At 42.5% G+C, this 14,259-nt stretch overlaps 1 protein-coding gene across 1 annotated transcript in view; it reads left to right on the forward strand.

Moving 5' to 3' along the window:
* Positions 1-14,259, forward strand: part of SEPTIN9 (septin 9) — a 221,932-nt gene that overhangs the window by 20,633 nt on the left and 187,040 nt on the right. Inside the window, exon 2 of the mRNA XM_035104583.2 lies at positions 13,585-13,641. Coding sequence (XP_034960474.1) covers positions 13,585-13,641 — 57 coding nt within the window. The remainder of the gene's footprint in view (positions 1-13,584; positions 13,642-14,259) is intronic.

A 14,259-nucleotide genomic window follows, 5' to 3' on the forward strand; every position in this document is an offset into this window, starting at 1 on the left:
AGAGACTAAATAGTTGGCAAAAGAGTGCTTTCCTTCCCCCTCTCCCCCCACCCGCCTGCTCTCCTCATTTTGTGGTACTGTTCTTTGGAAAGGGGAAAATCAAGAGATTTCCATATTTTTATACATGTGTGTGTTTGGGGAAAACATATATATTTCATTGAAGGTTCTTGTTATGTTGATAATACCCAAGGTCCAAACATGTGGTGTTGGGAAATAAAGGCTTAGGAAATGATGTAGCTCGGTGGTAGAGCATCTTCCTTGCATCCAGAAGTTCCCAGGTTCAATGCCTAGCATCTCTAGGTAGGGCTGGAAAAAACTCACCCATCTGAAATTCTGTGGAGCCACTGCCAGTCATTGTAGACCAGCGTTTCTCAACCACTGTTCCGCGGCACACTAGTGTGCCGCGAGACGCTGGCTGGTGTGCCGCGACGTGCGGTGATGAGAAGGGCGATTTGCATTGTCACGTGACTGGTGGCCGCCAATAGGCAGCGCTGACCCGCCGGAAAGCAATATTTCTCCTCCTCTTTCCCAAAGCTCAATGCAAACGAGCCTGGTGGCCGCCAATACACAACACTAACCCGCCGGAAAGCAATATTTCTCCTCCTCTTTCCCAAAGCTCAGTGCAAACGAGCCTGGCGGCCGCCAATAAACATCGCTGACCCGCCGGAAAGCAATATTTGGCAAGTGTTTCTTACAGTCATAATTATAATATAGGGTGGCACAGAGTTAATTTTTTTAACTTTTTTAATGGTGGTGTGCCTCGTGATTTTTTTCACGGAACAAGTGTGCCGTGGCCCAAAAAAGGTTGAGAAACACTGTTGTAGACAATACTGAAATGGAATGGACGCAATGGGTTGACTCTGTATAAAGTTCCTATGTTCCTATCATGGTTTTTTTTTTTTGCATGAAGTGTAACATCAGATCAGAAAGCAAGAAATTACACTATTGGTGATGACAGCAAGCATTTAAGGGTTGGGTAGCAGACAGCCCTCTTTTGAGCCATCCGATACATGGGTTTTCATCTAGCATTCTGGTCCTGAATGATATGCAAAACTGCCTTGGGTGGCATGCAGGTAGTTTGGGCTGATAACAGTGACAATCTGCCTGGGGCCATCCTATGGCCCATCACCTTGTTATGTTATTTCCACAAGTGAGAAAAATGGTTGTATAATGGCTAAACTGCCTTTAGGTGAACTCTTAATCCTCCTCTGCCTCTTTGGGTCCTGTGGGGAAGATGAGGTTGTAGCTTAACGGCTTAAGGTACCTGGCAAATAGGTTGTAATAGGCAGTCCTGGGACTCAGCTATACAGCTGCAAATAAAACGTTTAAAATGTGTTGTAAAGTTTAATATACAAATGTGACACTAGATGACAACAGTGAGCTATGCAAAAGTCAATGTATTTTCAAAACGTTTTTTAAAAAAGCATTTTCACTGCATTTTTTATTTGTGTGTAGATTCCACCCTAGTTTGGGATATAGAGCATTTGCAGAGCCAGTCTCTCCACAAAACAGAAGGGATCCCCTGACTGCCTTCCAGACTCTTCATAGTTGTTTCCATCTGGTTTCTGGAGCCTGATCATTTGAGACAATTGGAAACCCCAGCTGTACTCCTTTCTTTTCTTTTCTTTTTTCTCATCCTTGATAGAGTCCATTCTTTTTTCTGCTCCATGTATAGGAAACAATTAATGTAAGAGCATCCAAACTGCTTGTTGATGTTAATATCTACAGAACTAGAATATCTAGTTCTGTTTCCACCAATCCTTCTCCTCCAGGGAATGAAACTAACTAGCATGATATGTGAGTGCTAGGATCTTCTATTGATTCTATAGATTGAAGAGAGGGTTGCAGGAAGATTTTCCATTAGTCTCAATGTCTGAACTTGGAATTTCCTGGTTAAATCGCCTGTTCCCATTGCTTTTATCACATGCCAGTTTAATCCTTGTATGTTACTTGGTATCTAGCACATAAATTATCTATGGTGTCTTGCTGGGGTAGGGAGGCTACTTCTTAATATGTGAGGTGTGAGCATAGATTTGCTTATCAGTTGCCTGCATAGATAACCTTCTCCACTGCCTTTTTATCCCTCCCCCTCTGCAAGGATTATTGTACAATAATCTCAATAGTCTTCAAAAGCTGTGGTGCATGATTGCTTAAAGAGCAAGAATGAGATAAGAAGCCTGATTTCTTCCAGCACACATATTATGGCTTTGTGAATTAAAGCAGTACAATTTGTCTCTGCTTCATTCCAGGAAAGTATTTAGCATGGTAACTCACAAGCAGCTTCCGAGGGTTCTGCTATTGCTTGAGGCTGCTATATAAGCTCTAAAACACCATAGTGTGGTGGCAATCAGGTGCATTCACTGCAGCAAAGCAGGATAGCAATACTGAAAGGCCCTCTAACAGAGTCTGTGGCAACTCTGCTGCCACCCACCCAAGTGATGCTTATTGATGATAGCCCCATATCATCAGTGAAGGTAACAATCACTCCAGAAATGTCATGACAATATCATGGTAATCTCATAGACACGCACAGTGCAGAAGTGGGTGGCCACTAACAGCACATAGCACCTCTCATGTTGACCACTGGGTTGTGGGGAAATCCAAGATGCAGGAACCACCAATTGGGAATGTCTGACCTTCCCCACTGATTGCATCTTTTTTGTTGGTCAAAGGACAGAAACTCGTGTGTTATGATTATGTGAATGCAATTAACATACACACTTCATTATGTAAATAGTAGCCACAGGGAAAACTGGGTAGCCTCCAGATTGTTGTGGGGGTGGAGAAAAGGAGTTGAAATCTTTGTCTCCCTGCCACAGTCCTTAAATATATATATATATATAAGCTTATCCAAAGGCACTACTGTATTCGCGTTCCAAGCCTCTATTTGCACCCTGGTTTCAAACTGTGGTTTGGAGACACGGTTCTAACCATAGTTTGCCAGAAGAGGGAACCTATGTACTAAAATGGCAGGAGGAAGCAGATAAGCTTGAGTTTCCAAACCATCCTTGGGAGAATTGTCTTTGTGGTGACTGAATGCATTTAGCCACAGCCAGATAACTGCTTGCTGAACTGAAGGCTCGTTCTGAATATGCCTCCCTAGGATGAAGAGGGTAGATGATAGTAACACCAAATTTCTTAATTGTTTTAGAACCACTGAAAGCTGCCTTACATAGAGACAGACCACTGGTCCACCTAGTTCAGTATTGTCCAGCAGCAGCTCTCCCAGGTTTCAGACAGGGAGGCTGCCCTCCTTAGAGATAGCAGGGATTGAACCTGGGACCCTCTGCATGTGAAACAGATGTTCTTCCATAGAGCTGTTGACTTCATTTTGTTTCTCCTCCAGCAGTAGACTTTCCACATTTTTGAAGCTTTTGTTATTAAAAATCTGTAAAGCTAAGCAGAAAAAAATGGTAGGTTCAAGTTTGTCTTACCCTATACTTTAGTTCAGCCATGGGTCTTTGGGTGCCCAGTAGTTTTCCTGCATGATAATTGTAGAGCAGAAGTAGGCGATCTTTGTAATAAAGTGGGGAAACACTGTGTTGTGCTTCTGTTTGTTTGCAGGTGAGCTGCCCACACTTTTATGCAATTACTGCCTTGCTTTCTAGCTTGTTAGGGCCCAGTTGTGCTGATAGATATGAGATGAGACATGTAAAGGTTGCTAAACTGAGCAGCTGGTTCAGACTTTTAATGGGAAATGTCCAGCATGTAACTTTAATGATTCTTGGCTTACTTGCTAATAAAACAAAACAACAACACCAGCACCACCACCACCACCACCAACTACTACTAATAAAAACAAAATAAAAAAAATCCTTCCAGTAGCACCTTAAAGACCAACTAAGTTTGTCATAGGTATGAGCTTTCGTGTGCATGCACACTTCTTCAGATACTGGAGGGATTTTTTAAATTTTGTTTTGACCACGTCAGACCAACACGGCTACCTACCTGTAACTACTACTACTACTACTACTAATAGTAATAGTAATAAAAATAATAAAGAAACACCACTCAGAACTATTTCGGACAACATTCACATTGTCTATAATTTGCACATTCTTGACAATTGCCTAGCAACTTGAAAGTAACATGGCCAGATAGTGAGTAGTCAATATTATGATGCCTTTATGTCAATATTGATGCAGCCACAATTGAAATACTTCTAGTCACGCATCTCAAAAAGAGCAGGCAATTATCTAGAAAAACGTAAGTAGAGCCATTGGACCTGAACTGGAACAAAGGCTCATCTAGTCTCGGCACCCTGAGAGGAGAATAAGGGCCTACTGGATCAGACCAATGTCCATCTAGTTTAGCATCCTGTTCTTGCAGTGGCCACCCAGATGCATGCAGGAAACTGGCAAGCAGGAAGAGAACTGTAGCCCTTGTGTCTTGTTTGTGGGTTTGCCATTGACATCTGGGTGGCCACTGTGAGGACAGCATGCTGTACTTGGTGGGCCTTTCATTTGATCCATCAGGGCTTTTCTTAATATTCACAAACATGGACAACCCCCATCAGAAAGACCAATTGTATCAGAAGGATCTAGGTGTACATGTGGACCCTTAGCAAAAGGTGTTGATCTTAATCTTCATGTATGTGATTTCTCTCTGTGAGATTGGTTACGGGAGCTATAATTGCTATTAGCCTCTTTTCTTTTTCTAAGTGTGAATTCTAACATAGCTTATAAATGTAGTTCCTTTTATTTAAGTCTTGTAAGAGTTGTAGCATATGCAAGAGAGGACCTGAACTGAAGCTGTCAATTCAGGGACACATACACACACCCAGAAGTGTGTTTGTGTATGTGTGTGTGTGAAATGCCTCCTAAAATTATTGGAATCTCTTGAACGGGTTTTGGTAACTGAAAGATGGGTTTATGAATTCCTTTTTAATAGAATAACTGATGCAGGTTAAATGCACGTTGCACATGCCTTGAATTTGCTCTGGCTTGTGGTAGGATCCAAGTTTGCACCTTGTCAGTACTGCTCTTGATTTCCCACAGACCCTTTTTCTATGAATGATGAGCAGTAAGGAAGGGAGATGTTTGAACAGGGGTTAAAGTGGGAGCTGCTGATGGTCTCCTCTTAATAAATCATCCCCTGGGAAAATCCAACATTTGCCTTTTAGAGCCTTACCAACGGGGCGGGGGGGGGGACACCAGCAGTTTAGGCATATATCCTCATGTGACAGGTTAGTACATAGAAACTGCAGCAGCTGTTGATTAATGCTGCAGCATCAGTTGAAGGTTTGGGGGATGCAGGGAAAGGTGAGTCTTTAAAATAAAAAACAGAGAGTGGAGCGTGTTTGAAATCAGAGCAGGAAAGAAGCAAAGGGCCACAAGGGAAAAGTCTGCAGCTGAAAAATACAAGCATCTGTTTAAAATGCAATGGCAGAAATCTGGAGTAAAAACCTCTTTAAAAAAAAACCCCTTTAAAAACCCCCACCACATTGCTTTTAAGAAACACACTGCTGTTTTGTGTCAGAAAACGCTCCAAAAACTAAGGAGGGTTTCAGCTACATGAATAAAATAGCTTTCATACAGAAGGCAGCTCTCCCTACATAAAGAGTGCTGTGGGTGGGGCGGGCTTGAGAAAAACGAGGCGCAGGACAGCAGAGGGAGTCTGAGTGCTGTTTAGAGTTCCAGGGGAATGCTAGACCTTAGGTTTAAAAGTCAGCTTTCCTTCCTCAAAATGGATTTTGCTGCCCAGACTGGCTGCAGCCTGATTTTAGTTAAACTGACTTGAGTATTTAATTTTTGCAATTTGTTGTATGCCTTTCTTAACATTTGGAAATGGATTGTTTTTAGGGAGGTTTTGTTAAATTCATTAATATACTGTATGTGAATGAACATTCTCTCCCACTTATCTGGGAAGGCTGTACCTTCTTGGCAAATGTAACAGGATCTGATTGCTCTTTTGGGATAAGAGATGTCAAGTGTGGGGTATACGCCTTCAGGTGCAGTTTTTTCCCATTGAAGTATTTGCAGGAACATTTGAGGATGTATCCATTTTCTTCCTCTGCTTACTTCCAGAATATTCTATTAGAGCTTTTTTTGATCAAGGGGTCCCATTGATCCATGCTCCTGGGATTAAATCAACAAGCTTTGGAGTTTAACTGGAGTCAGGATTGATTCTTCAGAATGCTGTGCACACTAGGGATGGTGGTACTGGGGGGGAATTGAATCAATTTGCATTTTCAAGCTACCTAACACACACTTTCCAAAACAACACACAATCTGAAATACAGTCATCCTTTGAAATACATACATCTCTGAATTTTTCCAGTGCAGCTATCCTGCCCGGTATTGTGTACAAAAATGTATATACTGTACTGGGATAATGCATGAATAAAAATGCACATATTCATGAAGAAACAAAAATGCATTATATTTGGGGGAATTGCTTTGCAGAAACATATGCATTAGGAGAAATTTGCACTAAAACCCTGATGATTTTTTTAAAAAAAATTGCAAGCTGATTCAGAAATGAATTTAAATTGAATTTAAGATTGGAAAAATGAGAAATAGAAACAGAGAAACTTAAATTGGCAGGTTTATTCATGCCTAGTACACACTCTGCTGAGAGATTAATGACATGAAAGAAGCTCCCATGCTTGATAGTACCTGAGTGACCTCAAAGACTGACTTTGCATGGCAACACTTATTCAGAAATGTATGTAAACAGTAACCATAGCTTCAAGATCAGATGGATAAACCTTGGATTAATCACAGAGTTCAGTGTGCATGGAAAATAAGATCAAATTGTGTGTGTGTGTGTGTGTGTGTGTGTGTTTAAGAACCGAAACCTGAAACTTCACACTGGAAGGAACTGTTTTTTAACTTCATCCAGGTCAATTAAACACACACACACACACAACTTTGGGGAATGTTTCTCCACCCTAAGCTATATTCCAATAAAACTCAGGGTAGTCAAATATCCCAAAACCAAACCAAGGCTATGATGTCAGAAGGAGTCTGCTTCCCTGATCCAGTTTTTGTTTGAAAAACACAACAGGACATGTTTCATCTCAAAACATTTTATCCCCAGACTCTGGTCATGTAGTATTTTGTTACATTTATTTGTTGGTTATAAGTTGTATTTATAGGTACTGTGAATTAGTTTTATTCACGCCTTTGTACACTACTTTGAAATCTTTAAAATATTATATGGTTCTTTTCAAGAGCTCTTGAAAGCCCATAACTGGAGGTTTTCTACGATGCATGGGAAGGGTGGAGGAAAATAATTAAGATGAGCCCTAACCCCATGTGCTGCTCTGGTTCGCCAGAAGCGGCTTAGTCCTGCTGGCCACATGACCTGGAAGCTGTACGCTGGCTCCCTCGGCCAGTAAAGTGAGATGAGCGCCGCAACCCCAGAGCCGTCCACGACTGGACCTAAACGGTCAGGGGTTCCTTTACCTTTACCTTTAACCCCCACTAGTATCTCAGTGAAGAAAGTGCATTGTTAAGTATGCCCCTAAAACAAGGTACCGGTAGATTTTTTTTTACCAGCCAAAGAGAGACAGCTTTTCAGATTATTCATGTAGTGATACTGTATGTGAAAATCTACTACCTTGTTTTAAGGGCTTTTTCTAACAAGGTAGAAAAACCAACATGCTTGCTGATTTCTTCCTTCTATCCCTTGTAGTTTCACCCACATTCCACTAGAAGGCAAGGGGGTGATCTCCATTCAGGAGACTCTAGTGCAGGGGCTAGCAACCTTTTTCAGCCTGGGGCCGGTCCACCATCCCTCAGACTATGTGGGGGGCCAGACTATATTTTGAAAAATTCGAAAAAAATGAATTTCTATGCCCCACAAATATTCCAAAGATGCATTTTAAATAAATGCACACAATCTACTCATGTAAAAACACGGTGATTCCTGGACCATCTACAGGCCGGATTTAGAAAGTGATTGGGCCAGATCTGGTCCCCAGGCCTTAGGTTGCCTACCCCTGCTCTAGCGGTATATGACCTGTGCAACCTGCTAGAACCCTTTGTTACAAGTGCAGCATAGTTGTATCTGTGCTTCAAAGACTGTGCCTTCTCATCTTCAACCTGCCACCCAAATATCAGCAGATCTGGAACAGCAAACCTATTTTCCACGGAAAATCCCATTCTTTGCTGCAGGGAGCCAAATTTACACACCAAAATCCCCCAGCCTTAATTACTGCGACATGGTGGTAGAAAGCCAGTCATGAAGTAGGAACAGAGATGGAACCCAAGTTCTTCAATTTTGGAGGCTCAAAGGGGGGGAGGCCCTTATGGGCCCTTGACATTAATCTAGGGGAGCCTGCAGGATTGTGGTCATTCAGGGCTACAATCATTATTTGCTAAAATCAAGAGCAGAAAGATTATAGTATACCCTAAATTTGCAACACAAATGTCTGGCCCTGCAACCTTGCCAGCCAGCCAGCAAGCAAATGGACTTCTTGTACCTATGTCCAGCTTTACAAGCTTCTCATGGGCATCTGGTTAGCAACTATAAGAACAGGATGCTGGACTCAATGGGCTGTTGGCCTGATCTAGCCCAGCTTGTCTTACAGTCATGTTCTTATGACTGTCAGCTGTGTAGCAAGTCATGCTGGAGTTGCCAGTCTGAAGAGCCAACTGCAGAAACACCTTTTCTCTCCCTTCCCTGAAGTGAGCTGTATGTACCACATTGCTGCCAGGCATATTTGAGGCAGAGAGAAGCACAAAGCACTCATACACATGGCTTGTGTTTTCAGTGCAGCTGCGCTTGGCTTAAATTTGGCAAGTGGTTCCTTTACACAGAGGCTGGGAAACCATAAATTTTTCAATGAGTGTTTCTGATTAATGCTGGAAAGCAGCTGTGGCTTTGCATATTCCTCTTGTTGGTTTAATTTTAGTACTAATAAAGGGGAGGGCTTGTTTGAACTATTGCAAGGGAAGTAAGATGCAGTCAGATGAACATCAACAGGCAAATCACTTGGGTCCTTTCCTTTTCACATTACCATCTTCAACCTTAAAAACAAAACAAAATATGCTGAAGCCAGTCACCTTTTATTTTGAAGGAAATGCAGCTATGTGGGGCTAAGATCTGAAATGTGCTCTCAATCTGGATAGAGGACTTGCACCAGTTACCCACTGAAATATCCCTCTCTCACCACCAGTTGCTGTTTGCCCCTGAAGGTGATGTACAATAAACTGCATCTTGAGGGCCAAAAAGCAGTCAAGGTCCCCCCCCCCACATACACACAGTAGGTGAGAACAGTATTAAAAATGTGCAGAGTCCCCTTCTGGATTAGGAGTGTTCTAGATTGGACAAGCCATTTTTGTAAGCAATAGTTGCATATTCCAGTTAGTCAATATCCAGTAAATAAGATCTGGACCCATTGTTTTGAGTTACCTATACACCGCTTGGAGACAATTGTAATTAAGTGTTATATAAATTTAATGAAGCGGGGGGAAATGGTAGCCCTGACTCTGAATCAGATTTGGAGCAAGTACTCTTGGAGGGGAGAACCCTAGCAGAGATTTAAAATCACAAAACATGCAGCAATGTAAAGCATGGAAATATAGGCTGTTGGACCTTTAAAATAGCCTCTTTCTAAGTTGCTTCCAAAGTTCTCAACTTTCCTTAGCATAAAAAGGGACCACATGTTCAGTAAGTTAAAAAATGGTTTACTTACAAACTTTTCAAAGGTAAGATTCATGTGCTTTTCCAAACAGTGGTAAGAAAACACAGTATAACTTAGGTTCCAAAATGGTAAATATTTTTAAATTGTTTGTATAGAAACACAAAAATGGATTGCTTAAACCACATAGTCTAAGCTTGAAGCATCCACCTTAGACCCCCTTACTGGTAGGGTTCACTTGGCAGAAATGAAAAGAACAAAGGCTTCATAAATTTTCCTCCCAAGGTGAAGGGGAGTGACCTACCTAAGCATGGCAGGACAGCTTACTCTGTGGTCTTAACTCCTTCATGCATTAATTACGGTAGAGTTAAGCATGTTGGTTATATAAGGCTGATTGCCCCACATTTTCAACCATCCCCTTAAGCTACCCCTTGAAGAAGCAGCTTGACCTGTGGCCATTAGCAAATGATTATGCATTTCATGGCATGGAGGTATGTTTTATAGATTGAATGCTTAAGACCAACCTCCTTTTAAAATCACGGAGGCAGGCCTGGTCAGGTATGTGTGTGGTTTTTTAATTAATTGAGGAATTGTTAGAGAGGGAAGGGCCCGAAGATCTTCCATTCTGATAACTGTTCCTGAAGTGAAATATTTCACACACTATGTTTGGGACGAAATGCAATGAAGGCTGCACTGAGACAGCACTTCATTCCATTTTCAGAATGCTTCCTTACCTGACAATTTTTGTATTTTATGTGATATTTCACACATCATTAAAAACCACTTCTGGTAAACTAATACAACCTAGTGGAAGTTTAGTGCACATTTGTGTGTTAATTGCTTGCAGAAAATATCCATTTGCAACCCTGCTAGCCTGGATAATTGTGGGAATTTTGTGCTGTAATTACCTGCTGTTTTCCTGGATCTTGCCTTGTAAGGAAATTTGGGGTGGTTTGACCTGAACTTGCATTTCTTTTCCATTTTTAATTTCTTGCTTGAACTGGCCGACGTAAAATGGGAAGGGCCAGTGGGGAGGGAAATTCGAGACGGAAGGAGTTACAGAAGGCCAGACTGGGAGGCTTGATTAGAATATTAAATGCTTGGAATTGAAGAAAAGTGTCCAGGAAAGGGGGAGTCTGTTATCAGCGTTATCGAATCGTGGAAAATTGGGTGAGGCTTGCCAAACCAGATGCCATAAAGTCTCAAGGAATATTGTCCAGACGCAAAATGGCTAACCACCCCAAAGACTATAATTTAGCATAGCCGGGATATAGTCATGCAGTGGAATGTTCTTGGATGGCCCATCTTTTAATTTTTGAGCTGTTCCATTTCAATGGAGAGTAGAAGTGGGAAAGGAGCTGCAGATTAGAAGAACAGTCTTACGTTTGTCTCCTCCCCTTGCCATACACTTTCATTGGGTTTGCCACAGTGCTTTCCCAGCAGAATTTGAAGGCATTTTAGCTACTGTGATCAATGCCAAAGCCTGCAATTTCCTCCAAATTATGTAAAAATGTCTGCTAATTCTAAGCAATTTGTGCTTTCAAAATCTAGAATTCAGAATAATGTTGATTAGCTTTTGTGAGCACTGAGGGGAAGGATGGTTGGTAAAGGAAACAGACAAGATGAGCAGGAGCGCAGAGGATATTAGCTTCAAGGGACGGCTGGGTGCTCTGTAGGCAACAAATGGCTGCATTCCTGTTGACTACTGGGAGCCATTTTGAGCCCTTCCTTTCGGCTTCTGAGTGTTCATGGACAGATCAATATACTGTAGGACAGGCATCCCCAAACTGCGGCCCTCCAGATGTTTTAGCCTACAACTCCCATGATCCCTAGCTAAGAGGACCAGTGGTCAGGGATGATGGGAATTGTAGTCCAAAACATCTGGAGGGCCGAAGTTTGGGGATGCCTGCTGTAGGACACCATCGGTTTAGTCTTTGGCACCTCTCCACAACTGCCTAAGTCCCCTTCTCTCCAGGGTTCCCCTCCCCCCCACATCAAGCAATCAGAGACTGTGTCTGCACATCGCCAACTTCTGCTCCAACCTTTTCATGCCTCTTCTGGTTCTTCAAGACAATGAGGAAGGGGAACCTGTTGCAGCAGGAGAGGATGACACCCATAACTCTTCACCAGCCTGATTCATCTCTGCCTCTTGGCCTCCTCCCACCCTCCTACTTCAGCTTCTGCCTCTGATTCTGAACTTCTCTCTGCAACAGACTCTCCCAGCTCACTAAGCCCTGTTACCTACTCAGCTTCCGACACCTTCCCTTCCCAATCTTCTTCCTCCTCTCCCTGTGACCGTTCATCATTGTCCCACCACCACTCCCCAGGCTCTGAGCCTTCTTCCTTGGTGGTTCTCCCGCTAGTTCCTCCCACCACTCCTCTGTGTCCAGCCAGTCCATGACAGTTAATGGAGCTACATTTTCAGGGCTGGATGCCCCTTAAAGAGCTACAGCCAAGTCAGTGGAGAAAGTACTGTTTTTTTCAATTATAACAGAACCCCAACTACACCAGTGTTAGTAGTTTCAGATTGACTTTAGTCTCCTTTAGAACAGATAAATTGTTTAGTCACACGTCATATTTCAATGTAAAAATCCTTATAATGACAATAATACTTAACAAAGGAAGCCACGTGGCACATATAGAACCATGCAGACGCATAGGGCATGAGTCACTTTTTCCAAGCAGACCTGTCAGCAGCAATCGTCATCATCTTTGTCTAGTTTCCTTGTGTTTGTTGCTTGTTCTGTCTCTATCCTGATGACACACAACTCTTTTTGAGATGTGATGAAGGTGTATCTAAGACATGAGTAGGCAAACTAAGGCTTGGGGGCCGGATCCAGCCCAATCGCCTTCTAAATCTGGCCCACGGACGGTCCAGGAATCAGCGTGTTTTTACATGAGTAGAATGTATCCTTTTATTTAAAATGCATCTCTGGGATATTTGTGGGGCATAGGAATTCGTTCATTCCCCCCCCCTCCAATATAGTCCAGCCCCCCACAAGGTCTGAGGGACAGTGGACCGACCCCCTGCTGAAAAAGTTTGCTGACCCCTGATCTAAGGCTTAGCCACTTAGTTCAGAACTGAGGGACAGACTGAATATCCAGTGACTATTGTCAGAATTGAATAATTAAGAAATCACAGCAATAGCAATCCAAGGGATGCTTGGCTTGTGGGTATGAATGACACATGTTTCAAGAGGCTTGTAATGTTAGGTAATCAACTTCTTCCCATTCCCAACAGTACCCCAGGGTGTCTAATGGCTATTGTTTGCTTTATTTGAAAAGTCATATATGAATGGCAAGCAAAGATTTAGCAGGCAGAGCTTTTCTTAATAGTCATATGCTATTTTGGGGGGGGGGAATTAAGTTCCTGCAAATCTCTTATCACATAGTTATTAAAGCATCGGAAGCCCTGCCAGGGGTGGAGGAAGAAAATCCTCCCAGAATCCTGTGGGTATGGTAGTAATTCCTCCCCTGCCCCTTATATGACTGGGTTTTGACTATGGCTTTCTAAAGTTGCTGTTTCTTAGAAATAGGAGTACAACCAAAGGTGATGATCCCAGGTCCCTTCCAAGCTGCTTCTTACTACACAAAAGGCATACATATAGCACTATCTGAGAGTCTGAGAGCTACTGGTTCTGACAATCTGGTTGTGCCCCTGGTCTTTGTTTCTGCAGTAAATCAGGCAGAAATTTGAGAACCATTGGCATTTTTAGCTCTTGATTCCACCTAGGATGTTTCTTGCGAAAAGGCAAACAAGATATTTGATGTCTTGGGTTATAGTTGGTACATTCCTAATTTAGGGATGGTGACTGTGAGGACAGTGTGCTTGGCCAGATGGGCCTTTGGCCTGATCCAGCCAGGCTGTGATGTTTTTATGCAAAGTATCTGAAGTTCAGTAGTTCACACCTGTTTGCTAAATCTAGATCCCCTGGCAAGCCTTGTGCTTGCCATCACCTGCTTAGCCTCTAATGCCTATTTTTCCTTTACCGTAGGAATCTCAAGGACCTCCAGTGGGAGACTCCGAAGATTTGGTGACCCGACAAGTCCAAGTAAGCTGCATTAATATCTCTCTGTTTCTCTCTGACCTTCTACTCTCTGATATAAAAGCTACACAGATCTTGCCTGAGTGGCAGCCTGCATTTCAAAACAGACCCAGCCTGCCATCCCCAGTGAGAAGAGTAAACCAGAAGCTAAAGAAAAATGCAGCAAAGCTCTTATAATATCTATTCCAAGGAACAGCTTGTAATGGGAACAGTGTGGTTGTCCAATGGATATGGAAAGAATAAGCAGGAAATTGCAACCTTCATCATCCCCATAAGCTCTCATGATGAGGGGTGTGTTGGGGACCTGAACTGCAGCAGAAACACTTAATGGGGTCCTAGATAACTCCAGCTTACAATTATGTTTATTGCATGTGGGTGTTTATATTTGATAAGTGATTTTGATGTAGAGTTACTCTCCTAATTGCAACTCAGTAATTTTTGCTCTGATAGAAAGCAGGTGGGTGGAATTTTTCTCTGTCAAACAGGTGTTTCCTAGGCTCATTAGCACATCGTCTATCATCACCATTTGGAGCTTCTCAGGCTTTGAAAGATGCTTCTTCTGTGGAATTGCTTTTCCACCAGTGGCTGGCTGGCTTAGCCTATGCACACACTGTACATTTAAAG

This window comes from Zootoca vivipara, chromosome 2 (genome assembly GCF_963506605.1).
Source record: "Zootoca vivipara chromosome 2, rZooViv1.1, whole genome shotgun sequence".
NCBI classification, from domain to species: Eukaryota; Metazoa; Chordata; class Lepidosauria; order Squamata; family Lacertidae; genus Zootoca; species Zootoca vivipara.